The sequence below is a fragment of the Ambystoma mexicanum genome, chromosome 9, assembly GCF_040938575.1.
Source record: "Ambystoma mexicanum isolate Mex_15411 chromosome 9, UKY_AmexF1_1, whole genome shotgun sequence".
In the NCBI taxonomy this organism is placed as follows: Eukaryota; Metazoa; Chordata; class Amphibia; order Caudata; family Ambystomatidae; genus Ambystoma; species Ambystoma mexicanum.
Genome location: NC_090931.1, coordinates 655,699,281 through 655,722,971, shown reverse-complemented (window position 1 = coordinate 655,722,971; position 23,691 = coordinate 655,699,281). Strand labels below are relative to the sequence as shown.

General features: G+C 45.7%; 1 protein-coding gene across 6 annotated transcripts in view; it reads right to left on the bottom strand.

Annotated features, from left to right (window-relative positions):
- The window catches only part of INPP5K (inositol polyphosphate-5-phosphatase K), a 697,161-nt gene that overhangs the window by 330,026 nt on the left and 343,444 nt on the right, over nt 1-23,691 (bottom strand). For all 6 annotated transcript variants that reach the window (XM_069615422.1, XM_069615421.1, XM_069615423.1 and 3 more), the window contains one exon: nt 8,936-9,044. In XM_069615422.1, the coding sequence (XP_069471523.1) occupies nt 8,936-9,044 (109 nt within the window). The remainder of the gene's footprint in view (nt 1-8,935; nt 9,045-23,691) is intronic.

The following is a 23,691-nucleotide window of genomic DNA, read 5'->3' as shown; positions in this document are numbered from 1 at the left end:
TAAACCTATATTTTAATGTAAATTTATGTGCAAGTGTTTCTTTGATATACATTACTAACTAGGTTCAGTGTAGTTACCTACAGCTAAGCCTAAATGCTCTGCACTCTACCAAGGTTCCAGCAGTAGTACAGACTGATACTAAGAGTTGGGGATCTACAAACCACTGGGATAGCTTACTAAAGTCTTACCTCCAAGTGAGACTTTAGGAAAACTCTCCTAACATGTACAAACAATGAGAAGCTACAAAGTTTTGCATACATACAGAGGAGACAGGTCTGGGTGAGCAATGCACATACAGATGAGCTACCGGAGAGAGTTCAGTACATGACGTGATAGGCTGGAGTGGGATCTTTCTAGAATGATGGAAGCTGGTTTGAGTAAAGAGGGGCAACAGCATGGTCAGTACATAAAGTGGAGAGTGACCGATGCAAGTACAGAGGACAAAGCAAGCTCTTCTGCACTTAGAGTAAAGAAGCCAGTGTGAGCTTGTACAAACAGAGGAGAGAGGCGGGTGTGAGTTATATGCATGGGAAGAGAAAATGGTACAAACTGTACACAGCTGAAGGAAACTTGAAACAGTTAAGAACACAGAAGGCAAAAGATATGCATAGAGATGGTAGATCAGGGTGAGATGTGTGCATACAGAGACAGGCTGGAGCAAGGTAGAAACCCGGGTAAACTCTACATACAGAAACAGGCTGAAACTACCTCTGTACATACAAAAAGGTGGATGCTGGGCACAACTCTGTACATTCAGGTGAGAGAGGCTGGACAAAGATCTGCATATATAGACCTGAAAGGTTGGTAGGAGTTTGTTGCATGCAGGCTAGAGCGGCTAAAGCAAGTCTCCTAAATAAGATAGAGAGGCATGAGTAAGTCATTTACATGCAGAGGAGATGGGGTCGGTGTAGTAAGCTAGGCACGTGGAGGGAAGTATTGTACTTACAGAAGAAAGGTTAGCGTATGCAGAGAAGCACATATCACAGGGGAGAGAGCTGGAAAGGGGCTTCACAGAGGAGAGGAGGCTCTCTAGAGATGGACAACAATGGGAGTGGCAGGAGACAGATAGGGTAAAGTTCTGAAATCAAGTACTGAGCAAACGGAGGTCAGAGCATAAGAGAAGCCGGTGTGGGATCTGTTCATACAGAGGAAAGAGGTCACTCAGAGCTCTCCAGATATAGGGGAGAATGGCCTGAGAATGTTCGGTCTGCACATATGGAGACCATATAATCTTCATACCTAGAGATGTTTTTGACTCCAACCCCATCCCCTCTAGAAGGAATGTGACAAGTATGGAGGAAAGGGGATGTGACTTCGGACTAATTAAAACAATAAAAACTATAGGTGCACAGAAGGGTCTCTGAGATGGGATGATATTGGGCCAGCAAATGGACAGAGGAATAGGTGCACAGTGCAGGCAGAACATTAGCACAGAAAAAGGGACAGGGTGGGAAAGGGAGCATTGACAAGAGACACCAGACCAGGGGCAAGAGTAAGGGCGCAGTTAGGAAAGCAGCAAATGAAGGAGCACTGGGTGAGCGTCAGAAACGGCAGAACAGGCAGAGAAGGGCATGGCGAGGGACTGTGTTAATGTGGGAAGGGGTACCAACAGAATATGCAGGTAGAACAGATTATAGAGAATAGGAATTGGGCAGCGGGGCTGGAACAAACAAGTTATGTCCTCAGAAAGGAAGGGATGCACTCAAAAGTGAAGTGACAGACAAGGCAAGAGTGAAGAATAAGCTGTGGTAGAAATGTCAATTCATCCTACTACTGAAAATGTGCTACTGGTGAAAAATCGGGCGTGGGGTCAAGTAAAGAGTGAACATCGGGGAAACCTGGTACTATCCCATTGCATACAATAGATGTTTAGAAATGCAACATTCTGAAATTGGTGTTCCAGGCAATTACCCAAGTATCCTTAAAAGCAACGTTTCTCACTAATTATTTCGATTTTATTTAATTTTACATTCATGTTTATTATTATACATATAATATAGAACTATTTCTCCATGACAGCAAACAGACTAAAACTCAATCCTAGCAAAACAGAACCGATGCTCTGCAATCCTGCAGGTTCTCACTCTGCAACAATTCCTTGGCCTGTCAAAATGGTCGTTGCCCAATTCTGTCCAACACCATAAGGAATCTTTCAACCACAATGACCACCACCCTAACTCTTAAATCAAAGACCAGAGCCATCGCCAGAAGCCATTTCTCCCAGCTGCGCATGCTACAGTGAATCCTACCTTACGTAACATTCACCCACAGGGCCATGGCCATCATTTCTCAAATACTATCCAAACTAGACTTTGTGAACAGCCCCTATTTCGGACTCCAGGATTATCCAATGAGGACATTTCTATGAGTTCAAAATGCAGCAGTAAGACTACTTCACAAAATAAATCGATTTGAACATATCACACCAGCATTATGTATTCTCCACTGTCTGCCCATCAAAAAAGGATTATTTTCAAAATCTTGTGCATTCCCGTTGTTCATACCGTGGAATGGGCGCTTCCACCAACAAAAGTAAGTTAACATCGTGCTCCCTCCAGAACACTTAAGTCCAGCAATGCTGTATTAGTACTAGTCACTAATTTAAATTAGAAACAACAAGGAGGATTCTCTTTTTCAGTTCTGACTACTGAACAGTGCAACACCCTCCTCAAACATCTCACCACCTGATTTTTAGGAAACAACTCAAACCTTGGTTTAAACCAATCACTTTCGAAGAAATGAATGAGAATAGCAATCAACTTAAAACTATGCACCAGAAACTTGAGCTAATTGACAGCAAACAATTGCAAAACTGTTCGCACTACCATCTGCGGGAAATCAGTTTGATTTATGGATCCTCTGCCGTGACACCTGTCTGTACCGGATTCTCTCTTAAATCTACAACCAAGAGCTAGGAAGCAACAAACGCCCCCAACCCCTCTGCCCCCTTTCCCTCCAAGATCTCCACTTTCACCCCTCAACTAACTCCTCGCTACTAAAATCTGGCATCCTTACATTTCCCACATATCTGCAGACGACCGGCCAGATCTAGTGTACTCAGACTCAGACCCTATTCATCTTCTATCAACAACTGTTCTGTCAATTTCTGCAAACCACAACCCAGGTGGTGTCCATATGGCTAACAAGCCCAGATACCTGCATCCATCAAAACCCCAGGTTTCTGCATATGCCGTCCCACTCTAACAATCTGCCCCCCTGTGGTGGATCGGAAGAAGGAGTCTGACACGTTAATGACATTTTATACTCCTTTTAATGAGAATTATAAGAATAATGCCCATTTCTCCCTAGTGCTAAAGGGAATACCCGGCCTATCTAAAGGAACTAAATCTGCTAGTCAGATGTCAGGAAGTCCAAAGCAAATATGTCTTCCATCCAAACTATCTGACCCTACCACTAAATATAACTGTAGCCCGAGGCCCTACGGGGCATGGCTAGTTGGGCTACATGCTGGTCCTCCAAGGGAACACAGAAAAGAAAGACACAGACAACAGTGTAATAATACAAGGTTTTATTTAAGTGTAATGAGTGTTTGTTTAAATGTTCTGTGTGTGTTTTGGAAGAAACCATCCAGTCCACCATGGGGCTGGATGGAATGTTAAAAGTAAAGGACAGAAAAGAACTCCCTTGCCCAAGAATGGGCTAGGTAGGGGAGAGAAAAGAATCCAGAAAGATTTTAAAAAGGACAGTTAAAAAAAAGAAAGAGGAAAGAGGGACACTTACCTTGGGGATTGTTGGCTTGTGGCCCCCTGGGGGCCTTAAACCTTTAAAAAGCACCAGGTGGGGTATGGGGGAGCCCCTGCAGAGACTATGAGCAGGGGGACCGAGCTGCTATGTCAGGAGCAGCTCGGCCACCCGTGGGCCATGGTGCCCATCAGCCTGGCCAGGGGCCAGACCGGACGGGCCCCAGAAACATGTATGGCCCGGGCAGCGCAGCATTGGCCGTACATGGGAAATCCTAGGGTCTAGGTTTCAAGAATAAGGGTGTGCTTGATAAAGAGGGACTCCTTTGGGGTCTCTAAATAATGTTCACTCAGGTGTCTGTGTCGGTTAGTCATCCCAGAACTTGGTCACCTATTTGCAGGTTGCTCAGTGCCCCACCAGAGCAGCTGGTCTGGGATGGTTGGGTGGTGTCGGTCATCCATTCCTGGCCCAGAGTATTTATAATACTATGCTCAACCAGGCCAGGGGAAAACAGGGGCTACATAACTAAAGTAAATAGGCCAATAGAAGGTCTCTTCTTCCCCTGGTCTTTTCTTCTTGGATAGTCTTTTTATAGAGGTTTCTTTTTGGCTCATATAATTTAGTGTAATCTCCCCGGATAGTCTTTCTTAACAACTCTTGTAGTTCTTCTAAACGACTCTTGGGTCTTGTGCTTTCTGTGGTGGCCCTTGCTTTGAAGTACTTTTCCTTCCAGTAGTTCCTCACACTCATTATCACATATGTTCTTCCCCGTCTCTTCGCCCAGGCTTTCCTAAACTATGTATGTCTTGATTCTCTTTTTGGCTTTCTTTGCCAAGGTTTCTCTCTCAGAGGTTCTCTGCTCTTTTTTCTTGTTCACTGGCAAGCTTTATCTCGTCTTTCTCCTTGTGCGTTTCTGGCTTGCACTTTCACCAGCCTTCAACTCTGCAGATATAGGGTTCTTACCCTTCCTCCCAGGGTTTTAGTTCCCAGGCTCGGTTGGCTCCCCTCTTGGGCTCATTCATTCTTTCTCTCTCTCATATGTGTGTTTCATCCCTTGTAAACTACTTTCTTCAATACGATCTCGTTCTCAGGACTGGGACGAGCCTCTCTTCAAGTGACACCAGTCTTCCCCCGACCGGGTTATTTGCTTTCTCTGCTTTTTACAGTTCCAGTCACTCAACGTTATACTTTCGTTCTCGTCCTTAGGACTGGGACGAGTTTCTTCATGCACCTAATGATTCCCTGGTGGCCTCCTACTTTTCCTGCTTCCTCCAGTACATTTCGTTGTGCGGGGAAGGGTTGCAGGGCTCAGCCCACACTTGAGTGCTGCTTTTCTCTCTTCTCGCTACTTGAGTTCCCATTCTCAGTCCGTCGGGTACCTGCCTTCGGGTGTGATTGGATGCTGCTCAAGCTATCCTTCTCTCTTTGTGCTGACCATCAGTGGTACTGCCCAACTGCAAGGGTAGTCACGCCACTGCCAGGTACCTCTCCTCTGTATTCATTCTTGTACAGCTTCCTTTGTGGTTGCATACGCTGGGCCTCCGGTATCTCCCACTGCGTTTCTCTTGCTCCTCGAAAGCCACGGGCTCTGTGACATGGCTTGACTCCACCTTCACACAGCGTGATGTCGGTGGGGGAGCGGGCTTCCCCTCAGCATAGCACTCTCCTCCTGCTCTGACGCATCGTAGTTAAATACACATCTCTGGTATCTTCCCTTTTCCTTCCATATATGTTTCTTTTCACATTGTCTTCAACCAAACGTAAAGTTCCCACACTACTCTTCATAGAAGATAGTCTCATATATGCAGCAATGTTAGTTGACTTAGGAAGTTCCTCACAGGAATGTAAGTCATTGTCCCTGGGAGATGGGGGGGGGGGGACTCTCCGGGGGAGGTTCCAGTTGCCTCAACCCCTAGGGAGGGTCTTGCGGAGAGGGGGTCACCTCCCTAGCCTCACAGGGGGAATGCATGCAATTCGTCACCCCCCTTTCTTACAATATTGGCAGAAGGGTGCTATATAAGACCACTTTGCATTGATATATATATATATATATATATATGATACATTACTCGCCGTAATCTTATTTCTGATGCTTGCATCTGCGTAGATTCACATGCTGTGGATAGGTCAACATCTAGTAGAAGCTGCAGAGTATTACAGTTGTTTTCGAAATTCGAAAAGGGACGTCGACAGGGCGTGCCAGTAATATTATCCCAAGTGTGACGTCCACTGTACCCATGGTCCTTCATGCGTCGAGGTCCCTCAGATTGTTTAGTTTCTGACATGAGGTAGCATGAAGTGCAGCGTGAGTACAGGTGTATCCAAGCAGATATGTATCCGATAAGCTCAAAGCATCCATGCGCCTTCTCTCCGAGGGGAGGAAGGGTGGGCGCATGTGAATCTAAGCAGATACAAGCATCAGAAATACGATTACGGTGAGTAATGTATCCCTTCCGAGGCTTGTAAAATCTGCTTAGATCACATGCTGTGCATAGATTAGCGAGCAGTGTTCGGAGAAGGTGGTATTTGTATTTTGTATTTATTTATTTGTATAGCGCATCAAGACCCAGAGGCAACTGAGCGCTGTTCTTTATATATAATAGGGTTACACAGCTTAACAAATAATTATAACTGACATAGTGATGAAACAAGTTGAGTAGTCATAGCAATGGGCAATATATGGATATACGTTTACATGATAATAATAAAAGAATGATAATCCTAGGTTGGTACAGGTAATGGCAAAACATGCAGTTTCATGATTATGTACAATGGTAATAGTAGTGGTGGCTGATGTAATTTAAGGTTTGGGAACGTTGTGAACCTGGTTGAAAAACCAAGTTTTGACCTTGTTTGCGGAACACAGTGAAAGAAGGTTCGGCCCTTATGGCGACGGGAAGTGTGTTCCATTTTGGGTCGTGAGAAGGTTCAGTGGCAACAGATGTCTTAGAACTGCTTGTCCCACCTGTATATCTGTCTTGGAATGGGTGTCAATGCAGTAGTGCTGAGTGAAGGTGTGTACCGAGCTCCATGTAGCTGCTTTGCAAATGCTGTCCAGGGGGGCATTTGCAATGAAAGCCAGAGTGGCTCCTGTGCTCCTTGTGGAGTGAGCTCTTGGCGTGAAAGGCAGTGCCTTGTTTGATACAGAATAGCACAGTTGTATACATCTGACTATCCATCTGGAGATTGCATTCTTGGAAATGCAGTCTCCTTCGCTGCCTGGTGCTACGGAGACAAACAGTTTATATGTTTTCCTCAGCAGTCCTGTCTTGTTTACATAGTAAAGGACCGCCCTCCTTAAATCTAGTGTGTGGAGTTTAACCTCAGCTGAGCTGGAGGGGTTCTGGAAGAAGGCCGGTAGCTCAATGGACTGGTTTACATGAAAATTTGAGATGAACTTAGGGGAAAACCTAGGATGCATGCGTAAAACCAGTTTGTCCTTGTGTATGATAAAGAAAGGATCCTGCACTGACAATGCTTGTAATTCACCAACTCTTCTTATGGAAGTAATTGCCACTAAGAAGGCAGTCTTGTAGGTCAGGTGCTTAAGACTTGACTTATACATCGACTTGAAGGGTTCCACCATGAGCTTTGCAAGTACTACATTGAGATCCCATCCTGGCCGTGGGTTAAAAATGGGAGGATGGAATTGTTTCACTCCCTCCATGAATGCTTTAATGACTGGTACCTCCCACCACAATACTTTATTGTGGGAGGTGGTGTAAGCCGATAAAGGCACCAGGTGGACCTTTATAGAGTTGAAGACTAACCTCGAATCTAGCAAGTGGAGCATATAATTTAGAATGTGAGATGGAGTACATTCTATGGGGTTTATTTGTTTAGACTGGCACCAAACTACAAATTGCCTCCACTTGTCGAAATAACAGTGCCTAGTGTTACGTTTTCTTGCTTCCTTTAGGATGTGCATACAACTCTGTGGCTGGTTAAGATGTGCAAACTCTATGACTTCAGGAGCCACGCTGCCAAAAACACATCCAGAGGGGGCTTATCAAGGGAAAGGAGTCTAAGAAGCACTCTTACAAGACGCCTCATAAACATAGGTCCCTTTCCTCATCCAAGGATAGGGATTCCCAGCATCACAAGGGTTCTCAACCACACAAGGGTTCACTTCCTTCTGAAGAAGAGTCCTTACCAGGCCCTCTAACTTCCACACCAGGCCCTATTACCTCCTCACTAGGCCCTATGTCCATTCCGAGCTCAGCACAATGGACATGTGAAGATACAGACATGGTCATGAGGAGGATGACTTATTGGCGTTTTTTTGGAGAAAAACCCAGCAGCTTTCCAAAGCATGCAAAACACTCCTCCTACTACAGCTCCCTATGGCTCTCAGGCCACTGTAAATGCCCCTACTACTCACTCCCCCTCTAAGTGGTCTCGCCTAGACACCCAGGAGATTCCATCCCAGGTGGATCCTCCCTACGTAAAGTACTTTAAGAAGAAATATATATAGCACCTTTTCAATTTTAGCCTAGATATGTCAGTGAACAAAAACAAGTGGGCCAGATACGTGATGTTATCAGTGATGTCATCAATTACATTTGTGATGTCATCTTCCATGTACTGGGTGTTTGTCTTAGCAGTGCACTGTGGTGGCGCGAGTTATGGTTGCTTAGCTTACCATAACGGTCAAATTTCTGGGGGGTTTCGGTTTGACATGTAACCACAACGTCCCTTTAACAAAGTTTATTCATTGAATTTCATAGCTTTTTATTAGTGCAACTTGTCAAGCTCCAGGGACAGCTCCCTGTGTCGCTTCCCACTCACAGTGACACTTCACTCTCCACTGTTAGATTGTTCACGAGCAAACTCATTGTTAGAAATCAAAAACAAACAAAAAGAAATCAGAAAATCACTAGTTAGAGGTCATCAAGAGACTCAGGAAAGTCAACTAAAGCGTTGAGCCATTGAGGCTTCATTAGAGTTGATGGCGAGTGTAAGCACTGATGTTTTATGCTGTTACTGTGGGAATGTATCGTTTTCTCTCTGCGCTCTCTCATGTGTGGCCCAGTGTGCTTATTAATGGGATTTATCGAGCTCCAACACAGAGATGATCTAGGGGCCCATGTACACAGAAAGGAGATGGGGTGGATAAACGCTTTGTCCATAACAAAAACAAAAACTAAGTGAGTTTTGAATATGTTTAGTGTCTACACCTAGAAGAGGGGACCTCGCATAGCCTGAGTTTATGAGGAAAGAATAGCAACGTTACCTTCACATAACCAAGGGGTGCAAGAGTGTCCATGATGAAAAGGCTCCAGGGGTCATCGAAGGCCAAGTCAGACAGGAAGCGAATGATCTTCGAGTTCACTTCCTGTAAACTAAGCAAACAGCCAAACACATCATTAATAATTACTGCCTAGTGAGGGTTCCTTGGCGCAAAATACAACACTTGGTAAAACTAGGTGGAGTACCCCCATTAATGGTGAAGGACATAGAAAACAATAATAACCATAAAAATAGCAGGGTTTGAATTTGTAATTCTTGTGGTAACAGGTGGCCCCTTAGTCGATGTCAAATGGAACCTCTCAGAGACTTTCCTTTCCTAGAACCTGGACAGGAGCGTGAAGAGTCCAGGTAAGGGCCCTCCCTTCTGGCTGCCACGGTGCCCACAGATGGACACCTGAAGGGCAGGTAGCCTCCACAGAGATTCCTAATTGGCAGCAGACAAGGTACTGACCTTAAACGTTGCTGTGTAACAGACAGATCACAGCTTGAAGTAGACCACGAAATAGGCTGGCTAGATGCAGGTGAAGAGTGGAGTCTTGAAAGAGGGACCAGGAAGGCAAGGCCAAAGTAGGACAAAAGGAAGTATCAGGTTTAGGAAACCAGGAAGGAACAACAACGTCAATCTGCAGGGAGGTATGTTTGAAGTGTTGTAATGTGTCAGAACTGCAGCTTCCATTCTGAATATACAAGAGCAGATCTTCCCCACAACAGGAGGTTGGTCATATTGGTCAAACACTAGACCACTACTGTTGGTGCCATGGCATACTGCAACTGAAATGAGAAGGTCCAACCCCTTGTGATGTCTGCCAAGGCTGCCACAGGACACCCTGAAGGAAAGACGAGGATAATTGTGACAGAACCATGAATTGTTTGCAGGTTAAGTGGCAAACTCACAACAGTTTATTTTGACAATGCAATTGCGAGTATTCACATGGTTCCTCTGTACTTCTATCGTTAGATTTTAATTCATTGGACCTCTCAACTGAAAAATATCCAGGACTCAAGAAAAGAAAAGGTGCAAGACATGCCGTGAGATTTAGAGTTGTAAGGCTGCAACCAATCAAAGTTAGAAGTAGAATCCTGGAGTGGTTATACTGTAGGCACAAAAAGATTATAATAAAGTATATCTCAATACCACATGGTTGAAAGGAAACTTTGGAGCCCTCTCCTCTGTATTGAACTGCATGCCAAAAATGTCAGCTCTGTCTCTATGGGATGCTATCAGTTAATCACAGGATATACCCAAAAATGCAAAACGTTCCAGGATCTAGAGCACTGTCGAGTTTAGAATGTTATTTCGCTCCAGCCACGAGGAAGGAAGATAAACAAAGGGACCTGGAAGAGGCCTAGCAAAGGGATTTTGAAGAGGTTAGATGGAAACAGGTTAAGTAGGGAAGCACAGAGCTCAAAAGTAGGAAAGTGAGCAAAGATACCCATGGACGGTAAACCAAAAGGTTCCAAAAGGAGGATACACCAAGAAGAAGGAAGCGCGCCTAGAAGAGGGTCTGTGGGATTCAAGGGGATAGAGGAATTAGAAGTTGTCCATGGACAAAAAATAAAGGCGCAGTTGACGAAGAGCAAAGAGGGTGGGTGAGAAGCTATGTGGACTAGGGAAGGGGAAGTGAAGAGTTAGAGAATGTGAACTTTAAGTCCAGGAAAGAAGAAGCTGTGAGTTATGGTGAAGGAGAAGCTAAAGCCAAAAGAGTGCAGGGCAGGAAATAAGGAAAGGCTAATGTATCCACAAAAGGAAAAGAGGTCAGGGAAGGAGAATTTTCCAGGCTCTATGTAGGGGAGACTAAGTACCAGGGGATAGAGGTACAGCACTGCAATGGAAAAAGGGAAGCAAAGAGGCTCTGTGAGAAGAGGAGGAGGAATGCACAGAAGGGAAAGGGAGAGAAAGATGAAAAAATAAAAATAAAGAGAAGGGGGATCCTAAGGAGAAGAAGCAGGGTCCAGGATATGGGGCTTGGGGGTGGAAGTCCAGGGAGGGTAAGGAAAGGAAGTACGGGGAGGGGAAAGAAAGGGAGTATGGGGCCATCGACACAGAGGTTTGGGGAGAAGACTTGGGAATGTGCAGAGGAAGCAAGGGAGAATTGGTCCTGATGAGGACAATGAGAGGTGCTTCTGAGCAGGAGAAGCAAATTTGGGACACGATAAGAGGCTTGGCAGGGGAGTAAGGAATTGAAAAAAAGTGTCATGGAGGGTGGGGAGCTACGCAGAGGTGCCCACAAAAGGAGAAACAAACATTCCAAGGAATAAGAATCAATAGTTTCTGGGTAGGGGGAAAACGGAGGTAGAGACACACGGCCAGGAGTAGAAGGGTCACGTGGGAGGATAGGAACAACATGCTTGGGGTGCCATGGTTTGTGGAGAGGGGTGGTTAACTGAGAAGCCAATGTGCCAGTGGAGAAGAAAAGAGACCTCTAGACTCGAGAGGAGTAGGGAAGGGCCAGGAGCGAGAACCAGAGGGGCCCAGGAAAGGATAGGTGTAAAGTCCTTGGATATATGCAGATAGGGAGACAACTGGTGCATCAAGGAAGTAATGGACAGTGTCACCAGGGGGAAAGGCAAAGGGATCAGGGGCAACGTATTGACACACTGGAGCCTGGAAGGAGTGGTGCTTAGTGGTACTAGCAAGGCTGCATGAGGCTGGAAAGTGAAGACCAGTGCAAAACTCTATTCCAGATAACACAAAAGAATACTACAAGGACAGTGTACTTTTAAATGGTCAGGAGACCCCTGCCAATAGAGACACTGGGGCCAGTATCCCAGTGGTGGACGAAACCTTTTTCAAACCTGAGGATGTTGCTAAGGCACCCAAAGGCTGCACAAAGCTTGCTGGAGGCCCTCTCCTGATGGTTCCAATACTGCCAGCTCTCATCCAGTACAACAATATGACTAATAATACAGGTCAGTGTACAAAGTGAGGTGCCTGGGAGAGTCCTGTTGGGGAATGACTTAAAAACTCTTCAAGTTGTATCAATCGCCCCCAGGCCTCCCAGTAAAAGGAAGCAGGAACAGACTAGGAAGGCCAGAGAGCTCACTATAGATGACCTCAGTGGGTTGTTACAGAAGAACCTATAACACCCAGTCCGCAGGAAGAGCAAACTTCTACTTCCAGGAAGAAAGAGAAAGCGGAAACCCAAGGTCTCAGGAAACAGGAAATGCAGCCCTCCTGTGCACAAAACCAGGACATCCCCGAGAGGACAGTCCAAGGTCACACCTGTGACCCCTCCACCAGCTGAGGCTGAGTGTGAGAAGCAACCAGAGGATGGTGAATCAGCTACTGATGACACAGAGCTGGAAGAAGACCTTCCCCTGTTGGAGATCTGAATCCTAAAGACCACCCGGAGCTGCAGACTTTGCTTGCAGAGCCAGGGAAGCACAGGTTATAATGGAAGGATGGCGTCCTCTACAGTGAACCTATTGAGTCTACCCCAGGGGATTACAGTAGTGCCTCATGAGGGAAGGCCACAGTTTCTACAGTTAGCCCATGAGATTCCTTTAGCTGGTCACTTAAGTTTTAAGAAGACCAAAGAAAGGATTTCTCTTTATTTCTACTGGCCTAAGATGGGGTCTGATGTAGATACATTCTGTAGAAGCTGTCACACTTGTCAGACCTCTGGCAAGAGTAGAGCCAAGAACGTGGCACCTTTGTGCCTCTCCCAGTGGTGGGAGTCCCTTTTGAGAGGGAAGGAATCGACATTGTTGTTCCCTTAGACCCTCCCACATCTTCAGGCAACCGATTTATATTGGTTGTGGTAGACCATGCTACCAGGTATTCTGAAGCCATACATATGAGGACTGCTACTGCTCAGGCAATGGCTAAGACCCTCCTTGGTATTTTTGCCAGAGTACGTTTTCCTAAGGAGGTTATCTCAGACAGGGGGACCAATTCTATGTCCCACTGCATGCAAGCCATGTGGAAAAACTGTGGAGTGACCTACAAGTTCGCAACAGCTTATCATCCCCAAACAAATGGGTTGGTGGAGAGGTTTAATAGAACTATGAAGAGCAAAATATGTGCTTTAGAAGAACCCCTCAGAAGAACGTGGGACTTACTACTGCCATGCCTTCTCTTTGCTTATAGAGAGGTCCCTCAAGAAGGGGTTGGCTTCAGCCCCTTTGAGCTCCTCTATGGTCATCCGGTTAGAGGTCCATTGGCCCTAATCAAGGAGGGGTTGGAAAGTGCTCCTTCCCACAAGCCAGTGAGAGTCACTGACTATAGGTTAGGTCTCTGAAGGAGAATGACACACGTGATGACAGAAGCTTCTGATAACTTAAAAGCAGTTTAGGCTCTGGTTAAACATTGGCCTGACCAGAAGGCCAACATGGTTGAGTTTAATCAAGACCAGCTAGTTCTAGTTATGGTACCTACAATGCAGAGGGCCTTACAGGAAAAATGGATTAGACCCTTTAAGGTTGTGGGAAAACCTTGAGAGGTCATTTATTTGGTGGACTTAGGCAATCCTAAGGAGGCCCCCATAGTCTTTCATATCAACCACCTAAAGGCCTATGTCTCTAGACCAGAACTGCAAGCTTTGCTTCTAGCCTCTGCTTAGGAGGAGTAGGAGGGGGAGAGTGAGCCTCTACCTGATCTCCTCAGGGGACAACCTTTAGATGGGAAGATAGAAGGAGTTAATCTCTCTTCTGATCTGACACTGGAACAACGGGAGGAGTGCAAAATTCTGTGAAATCAGTTTGCCCCTCTGTTTTCACTATCACCAGGCTTGACCCCTTGGGGCCAGCATGAGATTCTCACTGGTGACTGTCTACCTGTCAAAAGCAGGGGTTACAGGATGTCAGACCATGTAAGAACCCAAAGGAAGAGGTCAAGATGATGCTTGATCTTGGGGTAATAGAGCCATCTACAAGTCTATTGGCTAGTCCTCTTGTACTAGTGCCAAAGGCAGGATCCAAGGAGTTGAGATTCTGTGTGAACTATAGAGCTCTGAATGCAGTCACCACAACTGATGCACATCCTTCACCTAGGACAGATGAGCTGGTGGACAAACTTGGTTCAGCCAAGTACCTCGGTACATTTGACCTAACCTCAGGCTATTGGCAAATAGCTCTGGCAGACCATGCCAAGGAGAAAACTGCATTTTCAACCGCAGGAGGCCTCTACCAGTTTATGGTTATGCCTTTTGGATTAAAGAATGCACCTGCTACATTCCGAAGGATGGTTAATCATGTTCTGAATGGGATGGAGGACTTCTGCATGGCATACTTGGATGACTTTGCAATGTTCAGCCCTACTTGGAAAGAACATATTGACCACCTGGGATATGTATTGCAGGCTCTTCAGAAGGCCAATCTGACCATAAAGGCAAGTCAATTTCAAATTGGTCAGAGTAAAGTGGTCTAGCTTGGACATGAGGAAGGAGGAGGTGAAATAAGGCTATTTCCTACCAAGGTACAAGCTGTACAGGACTGGCCACCCCTACTACTCAAACCCAAGTGAGAGCCTTTCTAGGTCTCACAGGTTACTATAGGAACTTCATTGTGAACTATGGGACCATAGCTTCTCCCTTGAATGTGGTGATCTCACCCAAATTCCCCAAGAAGGTCAGTTGGAATGAGGAGTGCAATAAGGCATTTGAAGGACTTAAGAAAGCCCTTTATCAAGCTCCAGTATTGAGAGCTACTGACTACAACCAATAGAAAGCTCCTAAATACCACCTCTGCATACACATTCAAGCGAATTAGAGCCGGCAAACCTTTCCTATCTAGGAATAGTTGTACCATTCTGGCCAGAGCTTTGATCTTGTCCAAATTGGACTATTGTAACTCCCTTTACCTTGGAGCCAATTAGTACATTGTCAGCAAAATTCAGATTCTTCAGAATAATTGTCACGACCCGGCTGGCCAGCGCCTCATTTAGACCCTCTGCCTGGAAGGCATGGAAACTGCCCTGGCGCCTGGCATTACATCGGCGCTCAGGAAACTACAATTCCCAGCATTCTCCGGAACCCACACACAACGTGCCTCCCGTCATCCCCCATAGGACTATAATTATGGCTAAGGAACGCCTCTCAGGTGCTCCTTAACTGAGTATTTACGTCCCATTAAGTCGCACTTTGTATCGCCGATTTCCCAGAACTTTGGAACTTTGGACTGTTTCCTGGATTGCCTTTTGTCTATTCCGTTCTTGATTTCTGGCTCCTGGTCCGTCCCCTCGATTGATTACCCGGCTGCCGAACCTTTGCCTGTCCTCGACATTGCCTTTTGCCATCTGCTTGAACTGTTACTCCGCCTGGCTGCATCGTTCTACTTCTTTGCCGAGACCTGCTTCTTTCCGACGGTTACCACATTTGCTATTTATTTTGGGCACACAAGTTGTTTTGATTGCTAGACCACGCACGTACATTACACTAATGTTCCCTGGACACACTGCTGTTTGTTTCTTTCTGCACCCTCCAACTGCCTCTTCTTACTGGTGACACCTGGACTTCTTTGTCACTCCCGTGCTACTTCCAGTGCTGGTTTGATTGGACGCTCTGCTGTTTCATCTGGATTTATTTGGACATTAGTAGTTGCACTCTCGTGCCGTTCGGGTTAGGATTTTGAGACTCTTCCATTTTGGATTGTGGGGACTACAACATCCAGAACCCATTTGAATTGCTGGACTACAACGCTCAGAAACCATTTTGGATAATTGGAGCTACAACTCTCTAAACTACACCTGCACCTGGTTTCCTCTCCCTGTCAAGTAGGTCCAACGTCTTTACCATCCGGAAAGCAGGTAAGAGTGGGGCTGCTAAGGGGGGTGCGGTTAGCTTCCACTATCTGGTGTTTGTTATTGAACTGGTGCATTTGTTCTTGTTTTTTCCCCTAGCTCTGTTGCTGCTCCTGACTTTTTACCCAAACCCTCTCCGTGTCAGTTATTGTATATTTCCTGCAGGCCGTGTTTTTGGGGAAAAGGTGTATTTCTCTACGGTCTACATGTCTACGGTTGAGCAGTCTTGAAGTACGGGTACCCCGCAGGGTCACTGCTTCCTCACTTCCGTGGCCACGACAATAATGCCCTTAGAGCAGCACTGGGCATAGCTAAAAAAAGGGCACATCTCAGAGGCAAGGAAACAGGATAACTTGCTTTCTACCAATGACAAAATCCTGCTAAAACTGCCTCGCTAACACACAAGTGCCTAAACAACGCTGCACCCCGCTATCTCAGAGAGATGAAATAGAAAATCCTCCAGCCGGCCCACAAAACTGCCAACACAAACTGACTGTACCAAGATTCAAATTTACTAAAGCCGGTGGGAGTAGCTTCCCAGTTAAAGCTGCATACCTTTGGAACTCCCTACCGCCCCCCCCCCCTGCTTGAGGGCAGACCAAACCTATCTGAACTTCAGACATAACATCATTAAGTGGCTCAAAGAAAAATGACCACTAATGCACTCCAGAACACCAGTCCCTATCTGTAAATAAATAGCACAATGCCTTTTTTATGTTGAATACTATTGTGGAATTATGTATGTATTGGTGTATTGATTCTTATTGTATGTATATAACCGTGTAACCCTAAGCTAAAAGTATTCATGTATCTTCTGCGCCCTGATAACCATGGGTCTGGCGCACATTAAAAATAAATAAAACAAAAACAATCCTTTATTGTACAAACTGATGCTTCCACTACAGGTATAGGTGCAGTTCTGAGTCAGCTGAATGAGAAAGGCAGGGAACACCCAATCTGCTTCATCAGTAGAAAACGGAAGGACCCTGAAACAAGGTGGACAGCCATAGAACGTGAATGTTTTGCCATTGTGTGGTCTTTGAAGAAGTTGAGACCATACTTGTATGGATCCACTTTTTTAATTCAAACGGACCACCAACCCTTGAGATGGTTAATGCAGATGTAGGGGGAGAATCCCAAATTGTTAAGATGGTCAATCAGCCTACAGCGGTTTTATTTTACCATAGAAAACAGTTAAGAGTGTAATGACCAAAATGCTGATGGTCTCTCCAGAAAGCATGACCGACTGGAGTAAGGAGATTCATCAGGGATGGATTAAATCCTCCTGTCCCTTAGTCTGGGGGGGACGAGTGTTAGGGAGAATTCTCAGAAATGTGCTAATTCCTCTCTATCTTAGAGTCCCCCAGCAACTTTGCTAGATTTTGAGGACTTTAATTTTTTACCTGGAGAGAGCGAGACCCTTTTTCCCCACTCTCTCATGTATTTTATTGTGATTTTGAACACTGTTTCTTTTGGTTGTGGAGTCTGACAAACTCCATAGGCATCATCATTCACATTGTGTCACACAGCACCTTCAGTGCAGTCGCACAGGGAAGTCTTTCAGATTTCCCCAAGCTTTAAATACCCTCTCTTGGATAAACTACTGTTTCCAAGTGCAGTAAATTGAAACTGACTTTACTTACATTTGTAACTTTCTAGACCCAGCACACACCATCTTACAATAGGGCGCCGGAGGGGTTACTTAGTATCCCCTTTGTCTAGCTTCTAATGTAACATTTTTATGTTACCCATTCCTCGATGAATGGCTGGTGGCAGTGGTTTACTTTTTACTACTGCCACCAGCATTTACACTGTAAAGCACCCCAGGGTGCCAATTTTGTCAACATGGCCTTGTCTTCTTTTTTTGCCATTTCTTTGTGGAAAGGTCCTTCCGAGATTTACTATGCGCCCCAAACCAGGTTTGGTCCCTTTGTTCGTTTCGTCTTTGCTCCAGGGTGTCTGGCGGGGGCAGGAAGTGAGGGAGGTGCCCAAAACTCCCTGTACTTGATTGGCCGGCTGGCTGTCCGGCAAGGACAGCCCCCCTGCTGGGTGACTGGGTGACTGACAGCTAGGCTGGAATGAATGGGAGAAACCTGCATAAAAGGCAAGGCTTTTTGGCTTGGAAAGCAGAGTCGACCACTGAACAAAGGAATCTGAAGAAGAACTTGGAAGAAACGCCTGCTGCAACTCCTGGAGTATTGGTTTACCCGGTGAAGCCATGCTGCTGTGCTGAAGCTCCAAATTCGTATCGACATAGAAGCCCCTGCAAGGACGACTTCTCCCTTTGAGTTGTTGGGACCAATCAACTCCAAAGTAAGCCACCTGGACATCCTCTAGAAGCTGGTTGAAATTTTCTCTGCAGTTGCTGCTGGAACCGAATAGCCAGGGAGAGGAACACCAGTTTGTGTGCGTGCTTTTAAGCTGGCCAAGAGCTCCAGGAAGATCCTCCGGACTCTCAGGAAGCAGGATTGCCTGAGCTTGAACCCCCTCAACAGAGTGCGGGACCCCAGATGCAAGGAAAGTCCATCTCGACAGCCAGGAACCACAGTGTTGCCATTTGCGGTAGACGTGAGGAGCTGAAACACTGAAGTGCCACTTGTTTTAAAATTAACGGTTGCGTTCGGTGACGATCCCATTGCAGTGCACGAGTCCCCAGAAGTCCTCCCTCTTGTCCCCACGACTGAGGCACAGGAACACCAGGCTCTGCAGAGCTGCACAGGAACAGAAGCCATCTGCTGCACTTTTTTTCAACCTAAAGGTACTGTAAATTCTAAGAAAACATACCTCTTGTTGTGCCACCTTGCTTGATCTCAGTTGAGACTTGTCTTGGTTGCTCTTGTAGAGTTGCTTGCATCTTCTACTACCCACAGGCCTAACAGCTTGTGAACCTACTTTGATTTCTTCTATCGTACAAAGACATTTTAAACATTGTGCAAGACTTTCTACTTACCTGCAAGAAGTGCTTCAGTTCACATTGACTTTTGTTAACTTAACATTGGCTGGCCTGGCTCCCTGAATGACTCTTCTCTCCTCTGCTTATGTGTTTTGCCTTCCTTCCAGGAAAGGGTTAACTGACTTTGCACTCGGGGGTTATTGAAAGTACTTACCTGGTTAAGAATAATTGTGTGAATACTTGTTTTATTCTGAACCCTCTTTTCTTTGACACTCCTCTCAAATCTTCTAAATGCAACAGTGATATATTAATGTCAACAGCACCCTAGCTATTGAAGTCACCTGAGGGTGTAGCTAGTATCTGTATGCCATCCCAAATGGGTATTTGCTGATTTAGAAAACAGAGTGTGTAATTTGAAGTGTATTTGTGTGTTGCTTTATATTGCTCCCTTCTGAAGGAGGCTTATTCTAACTGACTGACTAATAATTGTTTAATCAAGAAACCTTGTGTGTAAGAGTTTATTTTAATACTTGTCACTGTGAATCTCTGTGCAACTCCCCTAGAGCTCACATTGACCCCTCTTGAGATAAGCCTGGCTACTTGACCACACTACCAACCTGTGTAGTACAGACTTATACCAAAGGTTGGGTTCCTATTGCCAGGAGGTCAGGGTTGTTGTAGTGCACCCAAAGGGTACTGCATACAATATTGCCTAACATGGCTGTTTGAGGAATCCTCGTCCGAGGCGACAGCATGAGAGTGACTCTCGGCCTGCATGGCGTAGGCCGCCCACCACTTGGTGAGTCTGTTCTTAACCGTCCTAGGCCTAAAGAGTTAAAACTCCTTGCGAGTGTCTTTACACAGAAATGTGTTGTTGCATGAAGAGCAACACTTAAAAGCAGTTCTCTCCATAATAGAATTGAAAGGAGACAGCCGAGAAAAATAAGAAGAGGAGGAAAGAGAAAGAAAAGTAATTCTCAGAAGAGAAATGGCTAAGGAAAAATGGGTCCCCGCTCTACCTACTGTAAGGCCAAAGCCTGAAGGCCAACACGAAAACCAGGCGTCGAGTCGACTGAGGCAGCAAAAGTTTGCAGAAAGGCAAAACAGGAACAACCGTCGAAGAGGTTCATCGAACAGTCATTGAAGAAGAAGTCTGTTGATGGATGCGCCAAGGACGCACAAAACAGCAATAATTAATCGAAACACGAGCTACGCATAAAGCAAGCAACCAGAATGACAGAAAAAAAACTATCTATCTAGGGGGCCTTTGCCACGTGAAGGATCTTGGATACTGTGATGAATCCTGTGGAGTACTCACGGAATCCCTGCTTAAAACCTCCTCTCAGGTGGCCAGGGGACTGCAGCCGCAAACCTGATCCTAACCAGGCTTGGGCTGAAATAGGGCAATGCCCGAACCAAAAACACAAAATGCTAGTGTGGGCCCATTTTTTTGGTCAAAGTCGGCCACTTTCTTGGCCCACGTGGGCCAGTTTATTAAGTTTTTTCTGCATGCAGCTAGTAGTTTTGATCAGTGTTTCTGAATAAATATTCTTTAAAATGCACCACTTGCATCACATTTGATCAAAAACCTCCCCCTTGTTTACTACTCAAACAGTCTGTCACAAAAGGAATGAATTGCCATTTGCAACCGTGTGCCACTGATTTTTTATTGGCGTCAGAGACACTTTTATGCCCCAGTACGACCCTGATCCTAACCCTATGGGTGGTATTATCCGGGTGGATCACCTGCAAGGAGAAAGGACTCAAGGGAATGGGAGGACTCTGTTGGGAGGGACGCAGTATTCATCCTCTTCTGAGGGCAAGGTTCCTGTAATACCGGAATACTTAATGGCTTGTTGTCATACTAAGACTTCCCCCCCTTCCCTCCTTTCCTCAAGATATAAATTCTGGAAACACCTATGGTCGATTTGATTTGAGTCATTTGTAAACCCGCACATACCAAACTAAATCGAATCCTGGCGCAAATGGAACAAAAGACTAAGTGGGAACTTAGTCATAGAGACATTGGTACCATTGAAATTCAAAGTAAAAGGATAAAGCTTTTATTCGAAAAGGTGGGTCTTTAGACCTGCTGGAAAGCCCAGGAGGGAGCTGTTCAATGAGAGGCTGTTCCACAATCTAGGACCAGCAAATGAAAATCTGCAGTCTCCTCTTGAAACACAGTTTGTCCTTGGGATGGTAAGCAGATGTTTTCTTCCAACCTTAGGGCCCAAGCAGGATAGTACAGGCTCAGTTTGTTAATTAAATAGCTTGGTGGCAGACCATTGATACATTTATACACCAAACTTGAATTTACCGCTAACCAGCGAAGGGAGCGGCGGAGGCCTGAGATTGAGGTGTTTTTAGGTAGGCAATGGATCTGTTTAGCCGGTTCTACGTTATTTCGCCGAATGAATTTACATCGTGGTACTTTTCATTGCAGATTTTTCATCGCCAAAAACCCAGTTTTTTTGTTTGTTTGTTTGACCCCCCCCAACTTTAATAATTATACCCCAACCCCTATAAAACACCCCCCAAAAAATATTTTTTTTAAAAACGTGTTTTCGGCGATGAAGTCGCACGATGAAAATCCATTCGCCGAAATGCGTGTATACCGTTTAGCCGAGACTCCAGCAAGGAGTCTGTTGCAGTAGTCTAGTTTGGAATTGACTAAGGCTCCCACAACCAGAGCACGGTCAGTCTCGGGTACATAGGGGAGTGCTTGTCGCAGCAGGCGGATGTTATAAAAAACAGATTGTACTTTAGCTGAGACTTGTCCGTCACAACCCAGGTCACTCTGCCAGATACATTCTAGATTTTTTTTACCTTAGAGGCATATTTAAGTCTGGACCCCAGAAAAGTGTGAGGGCGGGCAACTATTCCCCTCCAATAGATAATTAGGTCCAAACAGAATAACCTCAGTTTTCTTGGGGTTGAGCTGTAGCCAGTTTTGTGCCATCGAACCTCCCATTTCCTCCAGACACCTGCCTACCTTGGCAAGGGAGTTTTTATACTGATGTACAGCTGCGTATCATCAGCATAAGAGTGGAACCTGAGATGATTCTCGAGAATGTCCATTAGTGGACAAAGATAAATGTTGAATAGAAGGGGAGAAATGAGGCGAGCCAGTCCAGGGCACATGCGTCCACATTCGCTATATTCTTTATGCGATCTAACATGATGCCATGGTCTACTGGGATAGGTCGAGCATTACAAGCAAGGAAAGTTTACCTAAATCCTCTGCCTTCAACAACTCGTCTCATACCGCCATCAGTGCTGTTTCCAACCCAAATTTGGGGAGAAAGCTGGATTGTAAAGGATGAAGAAGAACCTCATCTTCAACATAATTCTGCAGCCGCTTTGTGGCTACCTTTTCCAAGATTTTTCCCGGCCAAGGAAGGCCGGCAATGGGGCGATAATTCTGATGGTCCTCAGGGTCAAGGATAGCCTTTGTGGGAATAATACATGTAGGGAACAGGGAACTAATACCATCTCTTGATAAATGGAATTTCATCCCAAGTTTGAATTATAAATTCAAGGATCACCATTCTATTCCTTTAAAACCTCGTTCTGAAAATACATTTTATGGATCATTAAATCATAAGGAATTAAAGTATGTAAAAAGGAACCAAAACATTAGGGACTTCAAGTCCCATAATACTCTAGGTACTGGGACGAGGAAGAGGAGCTCAGAGGGACAGAACTGCAGTATGCAATCTAGTGGTTCTGATGACCCACACCTGAGCGGGACTTTTGAATATTTAAAGTCCCTTCAGGTGTAGGTCATCAGGAGAAGTAAAAGAAGAAGCCGAAGGAGTTGCCAGCAGCAGAGGCAGAGAAATGAAGATGCCAGAACCGCTGCTGTGTTTATAGCAGATTACGGGTGCTGAGAGAGTCGTAGAAGTCGGAAACTTGAAGTGCACAAGTCGTGCAGCGGGAAGCAGTGTTTAGAAAGACAGTCCAGGGAGACAGAGAGGCTCTCCTTGTCCAGTACCTTACTCCGGTGGCCGGCGAGCACCAGAGTATAAGAGGAACAAGACAGACTCCCGGTGTGTGACGCGGGAGTGCAACCGGAGCTGCCAGCAGCTCAGGATCCGCAGGCGTTGCAAAAGCAGTGGTGTGAGCAGGTGCTCAGTGAGAAACTGGTGAATTGGCCTTTGTTAGGTGACCACAGGGCAACTCCGGAGTCGACCGCTGGCTGCTAACAAACATTTTGAAAAATGAACCTAATGATTTTTTTTATTTTTTATATTTTATTTTTGGTGGCAGAGGCATACAACAAGCACAAACACCGGAGTAATCCTCTACATTTGATAAGTACATAGAGCCACGCAGTGACTGCCATAAGACCATTATACCATAACTCAGGCCAATAATAAGGAGAGATAAAAAGAAAACGTAGTAATGTCCAATTTTACACAATCACCACGCTAAGGCACCTGGGAGGAGCCGCTCTCAGACACACTCTCCTCCTGGTTGTTGAGATAACTGTTGAATGCAGTCTTTATATTCTTGTGGCGTGAGTGATTGGGGAGCATGTCGAGGTACTCCTCCTCGCAGTTCCGGGACCAGGTAAGCAAGTTCAGCCATTTCTGAAATGTGGGGGGAGAGGGATTCTTCCAGTTCTGGAGAATGCATTTCTTGGCCAGAATACAATTTAGGTTTAAAAATGTAGTCATGCACCCAGCCCTCCTGGCTTTCCACACACCTAACAGCACCCCCAAGGGGTCCGGTCAACAACGCTTTCAATGATCTCTGACAATGTCGCAAGTATTCTTTCCCAAAATTCCCCCAGTTTCTGGCATGTCCAGAACATGTGTAGGTGATCAGCTCTTTCCATATTGCACCAGGGGCATAAGTGTAGACCAGTATGCGTGAACCTGGAGATCCTGAGTGGGGTGTAGTGCAGCCTATGCAATAGCTTCAACTGCATGGCGCGGTAGCGGAAGTTAAAGGAGACTATATTGGTGTGCGAGCACATCTTCCCCCATAAATGGTCGGAGACCTCCAAGTCCAGCTCCTCCGCCCACACGTCCCGCGCCCTGGAAGACTGAGCTGGGGTGCTTGCCAGCAGCAGCTTATACGAGGAGACGCCTCGGGCACCTCC